Raw genomic sequence first — 5,676 nt, forward strand, 5'->3', positions numbered from 1 at the left:
CTGCGTCCTGCATCCATCCATCTCTCGGTTAGTGGTGAGATGGGGAATATGAAAACAGGCGGAAAAGAAAACAGAGAGCAAGAGGGAAAGAAAACAGAAGCATATTCAATAAGAGAGACTTCACTGTGGAGAGGAGGAAGGAGTGTGTTTGTGTGCTCTACCCTCCCTCTCTCTCTCTCGCTCTCTCTATCTCTCTCTCTCTCTCTCTCTCTCACTCTCTATCTCTATCTCTCTCTCTCCCGCTCTCTCTCTCTGTCGCTCTCTATCTCTCTCTCTCCCGCTCTCTCTCTCTCTCGCTCTCTATCTTTCTCTCTCTCTCTGTGCGAGTGTGTGTAAGCGTGTGCGTCTCTTCTGGCTCCACCGTTGTTCACTGGCTCCATGGATGAGCTGAGAAGAGGAGGGAGAGCGGAATCAGTGGATGCGTCTGGCCGGAGGAGAATGGGAGGAGTTTGGATCGGCATGCACGACTAACCGGCGGCTCTGATCATCGGCGGCTCTTTCTCCATCCCTCCCTGACTCCCTTCCCCCTCTCTCTCCCCTTATCTCTCCCCCTCTCTCTCAGACTCACACACACTCACGCACAGGCTGGATGTCATCTCGCTAGGCTGAACGAGAGGTGCTTAGTCTTGTCATTAGTTGCACAGGGAGATCCAGAGAGTTGGGTGTGTGTGAGTGTGTGAGTGTGTGTGAAGTGGGGACACTGAATACACAGAGGTGGCTTTGATTGGTTCGTGGCTTAAATTACTCTCTCACTCGCGCTCTGTGTGACAGTGGACTTACCTCTGGGATCCTGACAACGAAAACAAACGGTCACTGAGAGAAGGAGAGAGGGCGGGGGGGTTGCTTTATTTTGCTCTGTGTCTCTGTGTTTGTCTCTCTCTGTCCTGCAGGTGTGTGTGTGTTTGGGGAACTCATCCTCCCCCTCTTTCTCTCTTTCTCTGTATGAACTGAAAGTGTGACTGTGATCTTATTCTAGGTGGTAGTTCAGGGCTCTCATTGCATTGCCTCTCTCTCTCTTTCTCTCTCGCTCTCTCGCTCTCTCTCTGTGTGTGTCTCTGTAGGTGTCTGTGTATTGGGGCCTCCTTGGCTGTGGGGCCGAAGGGGTCATGATGGACCTAAAGGAGAGCTGTGGCAGTGAGGGGAGCCATGAGAGCTCCAGTCTGCGCCCGTCCTCCTGGCAGGCCTTCTCCCACACCAGCACGCTCCACGGCCTACGCTTCATCTTTCCCTACGGCCGGCCTACGCCTCGCCGCCTGCTCTGGGCCGCCGCCCTGCTGGCCTGCCTGGGCCTCCTGGCCCTGGAGAGCGCCGAGCGCCTGGCCTATTTCCTGTCCTACCCCCATGTGACTAGCGTGGATGCCGTGGTGTCGGGCAGCCTGGTGTTCCCTGCCGTCACCGTGTGCAACCTCAATGCCTACCGCTTCAGCCGCCTGTCCCGCAATGACCTGTACCATGCTGGGGAGCTACTGGCCCTGCTGGACGTCCACCTGAGGATCCCTGAGCCCCAGCTGGCCGAGCCCCACGTCCTGGCCTTCCTCACAGACAAGGCCAACTTCACCGCCTACAGGCCCAAGTCCTTCAGCATGCGTGAGTTCACCGAGAGGGTGGGCCACGACCTCAAGGAGATGATGCTCTACTGCCGATACCAAGGCCAGGAGTGCAGCCACAAAGACTTCAAAACCGTAAGTCTACTCATAGTCTCCCTGTCTTTGCTCAGGTCTGGCATGGGTCAGATCTGCTGCAGCGCAGTTGAGTCTCTCACTCAGAAGGCTTTGTCTGTCAAGTGTTAATGTGTGTTCCGTGATATGGTCTGCAAGTTTCCAAATACTGTTAGAGGTTTTTTCCCTCTGAGTTGACTTGATGGTAGCTGATGCTTTTTCCTCCCACTGGGTCCCCTGCTGTGTATTTCTCATGTTTTTTTTTTTTACTTCTCATGTTTTTTTATTATTTCCATCTACAGGTTGTTTTTTAGTGACTGTGTACTGCAAGCCCACACTCTGCAGGTGTCCTGCTATTTATTTATTTATTTGATTTCAACCACAGTATAGCTTTAGGGGTTTTGACAGTCTGTGCTACAGGTCTCTTGATAGTCCCCATAAATATGGAATAAGTAGTTTGTCTTTGTCACATGGGACATCATTTCAGATTTCATGGAATGACAGCTTTTGTTGCCCAGTTACAGCTCTTGTTGCCCAGTTACAGCTCGTGTTGCCCAGTTACAGCTCTTGTTGCCCAGTTACAGCTCTAGTTAGCCAGTTACAGCTTTTGTTGCCCAACTACAGCTTTTGTTGCCCAACTACAGCTTTTGTTGCCCAGTTACTGCTCTTGTCCACGTACAGATCTAGTTGACCAGTTACAGCTCTTGGTGCCCAGTTACAGCTCTTGTTGTCCAGTTATTGCTCTTGTCCACGTACAGCTGTAGTTGACCAGTTACAGCTCTTGTTGCCCAGTAACAGCTCTTGTTGCCCAGTTACTGCTCTTGTCCACGTACAGGTCTAGTTTGCCAGTTACAGCTCTTGTTGCCCAGTTACAGCCCTTGCCCAGTTACAGCTCTTGTTGCCCAGTTACAGCTCTTGTTGCCCGGTTACAGCTCTTGCCCAGCCACAGCTTGTAGCCAACAGGTTCTCCAGACCATGCACAGGCTGTAGCTTATGTACAGGTTGCTGCTAATGAGTTTTCCTCAGTGCTTTTTGTCTTGTAGCCACAGAGCCGTAGCACACACACAGGCCCTGCTGTAGAAATGCCTTTAGGCTGATCTGCTTTGATGAGTGTAATCATTCCTGTCATTAAAGGAGAATATCAAAGACATCACTCTCTGTCTAAACCAGCAAACTGGCAGCTTGTAGATTGTCTGAGTTGAGGCTTCCAGGTTGCCCAGTGATGTAGTCACAGATGGATTCATATCTTGGTTTTTCATCTCGGGACACACTCACTGCACAAACACTAATTGGCAAGGCAACAGTGATGTGTAATGTAATAGCTTCACTGGTTTTGTTGGGGTGGTCTCAAAGTGACTAATTTATAATACTGTCAGGACTCTGTGTAGTAATTCTTCAATGGTGAATCTGTAACCTAGTAATACTCTATAGTGGCTTTATTTTGAGAATCTCTGTTTGGACAATATGTCATTTCCTGTTAACTCCGTTGGATCCTTTGGGTGTAAATATTGACCTAAAAATGCTCTGTAGTCATACTTCCCTGTAGTGATTCTGTACCAGTGACGTTCCTTAGTGACTCTTTTTAGTTATTCTTGTCTTGTGACCACTCAGTTGACCTGTGTCAGGGAGAATGTTGGAGCTTGTAGCCTAAGATTTTCACTGTACCCTGCAATCACACCTGCAACCCTGTACATGTGACTATTAAACACTCTGAATCTGAATCATGTTGACAGTCTACAGTAGAATTCACTGTCATAATCTCGGCCCACTGCCTGTTTCCTTGATCTTTCTCTTTCCACTCTCCTCCTTCCTTTGTCACAAAAATGTATATATCCTTCTACCAAGGCAACAAGATTGACAGAAATAGAAACACACACACACACATACACACACACACACACACACACACACACACACACACACACACACACACACACACACACACACACACACACACACACACACACACACACACACAGGAGCATTACCATGACCCTCCAGGGACCAGAGTTTGAGTGACATTGTGATGAATGACAGCAGGGAGGATTGTGGGAACATGGGCGTCAGTGTGATGTGACGGATGGAACTGGAATAGGATACTGCACAAAAGAGAAAGCACAAATATGTTTTTCAATTGTAGTGATAGTGTCAATGTGTATTTGTGTACATTTGAAATATGTGTTTACGCATGTGAATAACAGATTGCAAATGTTTGTATTTGTGTGAGCGTTAGATTCTAAATGTGTATACATTTGAATAATTGAAAAGTCTGTGTAGCCTATGTGTGAGGCTGGAGCTGTGTGGGTGCGTGTGTGTGTAATTAACTGTGAAGGTCTTGAGTGTGTGTATGTGTTTATAATGTGTGAATGTGATTATGAGTGTGTTAAGTAATTCTCCCTCTCAGTGTGATTATTACAGCCCTGATTAAACGCTGATTGATCACAGTGACAGGCTACATCAGTGTCTGCCAGACTGAATGCAGCTCAATGTGACAGTTCTACAGTAGCATCCCCTCAGATTGATGCCAGGGTGGGCCCTATCACACACTCAACCTTAATGAGAGCCAGCCAGCATGGCCTGATGATAGCAGCCAGACTAGGGGCTCTGTATCACACAGACCCTAATAAGCAATACATCTGACCCAGCCTGGCCAAGGATTACAACCACAATGGTGTATTTTCAGCACCGCATTTATGTACTACACAACCTGTGGCCTCATCTGACTGGCTGGTTGTAATAGATTAGTCTAGCTACATGGCCAACCGCATACGTCTACATGGTTGTGTCTGTGTTTAGTTCAACCTTGATCCCTATGAAGGCTATATATCCACTTTAAATACGTTTATTGGGTGGCAGGTAGCCTAGAGGTTAAGAGTGTTGGGTCAGTAACCGAAAGGTCACTGATTCAAATCCCTGAGCCGACTGAAAAATGTGTCGATGTGCACTTGAACAAGGCACTTAACCCTAATTGCTCCTGTAAGTCGCTCTGGATAAGAGAGTCTGCTAAATGACTAAAATGTAAAAATGTCCCACCATCAAAGTAGCACAGTGTAGGCTACATTATGTTGCCTCTCACTAAACATTTTATTTGTTTTAAAATGGTGCATTTCATTCCATTTGAAAGCCCAATGCATCATATTACATCCTTAATGTGAATGGATTCATTCATCGTTAATGTGCCATTACAAAGCCATTTTACGGTCCCTATAGGGCATGGATCAGTCTGTTAAAGGGCATGGGAAGTACTGCTAATTCACTCTCCCAGGTCTGCCCCTCTAAAACACCCCAGAGACAGGAAAGCAACCTGTTCAGCAGAATAAACCTGGAGTGAGGCCTGGCTTGAAATGTGCATGCCCTGCTGTTTATTTAAAATACACTGCAATAGTGTGGATAATGTGAAGTAGTGTATGGTGGTGGTCTCTGGATAGTGGTGCGGTTTTCGAGAGAGAGGGGGTGGGGGGAAGCACGCGAGTCAGTGAAGATGGAGGGACATGAGAGAAAAAGATGGAGCCCCAGTCAGTCAGTAAAGAGAGGGTGAGAGAAAGGGGATGTCAATGCATGGAAAGAGGGAGAGCTGGACTAGGTGGTAAAGCCAGCAGGGAGAGAGAGAGCGAGAGGGAGAGAAGATGGATATGGCCCATTACCTCAGCGGCCTGCCTGGAGACGTGCTTCATCATGCTCACAGAAGGAGGGGACAGAGGGTGTGTTTCTGTACTGTATCACAGAATACATGTATGTGTGGTTTTGTATTAATGTTTTTTTGCTTTGACTCTAGTGTTCTATTTGTTCATGTGCATTTGCGGACACAACAAAAAATAAACCAAGCCAAGCATCACACAATTCTGCTCCCTAAATTATCTTTCCCCACCTTGTCTCACTAACTCAATTTCTTTCCGACCGCTCCCCTCTACACAAGCGTGCTGTGTGCACCTAGAGAAATATGCATATAAAACTATAAAAACGTATCTAACTGATGGGATACACAAGCTACATTCCTTGACAAAACGACGACAGTTTT

At 47.4% G+C, this 5,676-nt stretch overlaps 1 protein-coding gene across 1 annotated transcript; it reads left to right on the plus strand.

Moving 5' to 3' along the window:
* The first annotated feature begins 269 nt into the window (after nt 1-269).
* On the plus strand, nt 270-4,086 carry LOC123491693 (acid-sensing ion channel 2-like). Its single transcript, XM_045223345.1, has 3 exons — nt 270-616; nt 1,062-1,682; nt 4,063-4,086. Exons 2-3 carry the CDS (start codon nt 1,107-1,109, stop codon nt 4,084-4,086), a joined length of 600 nt encoding a protein of 199 aa, XP_045079280.1. The 5' UTR covers nt 270-616; nt 1,062-1,106.
* The last annotated feature ends 1,590 nt before the right edge of the window (nt 4,087-5,676 follow it).

Source organism: Coregonus clupeaformis, chromosome 10, assembly GCF_020615455.1.
Source record: "Coregonus clupeaformis isolate EN_2021a chromosome 10, ASM2061545v1, whole genome shotgun sequence".
NCBI classification, from domain to species: Eukaryota; Metazoa; Chordata; class Actinopteri; order Salmoniformes; family Salmonidae; genus Coregonus; species Coregonus clupeaformis.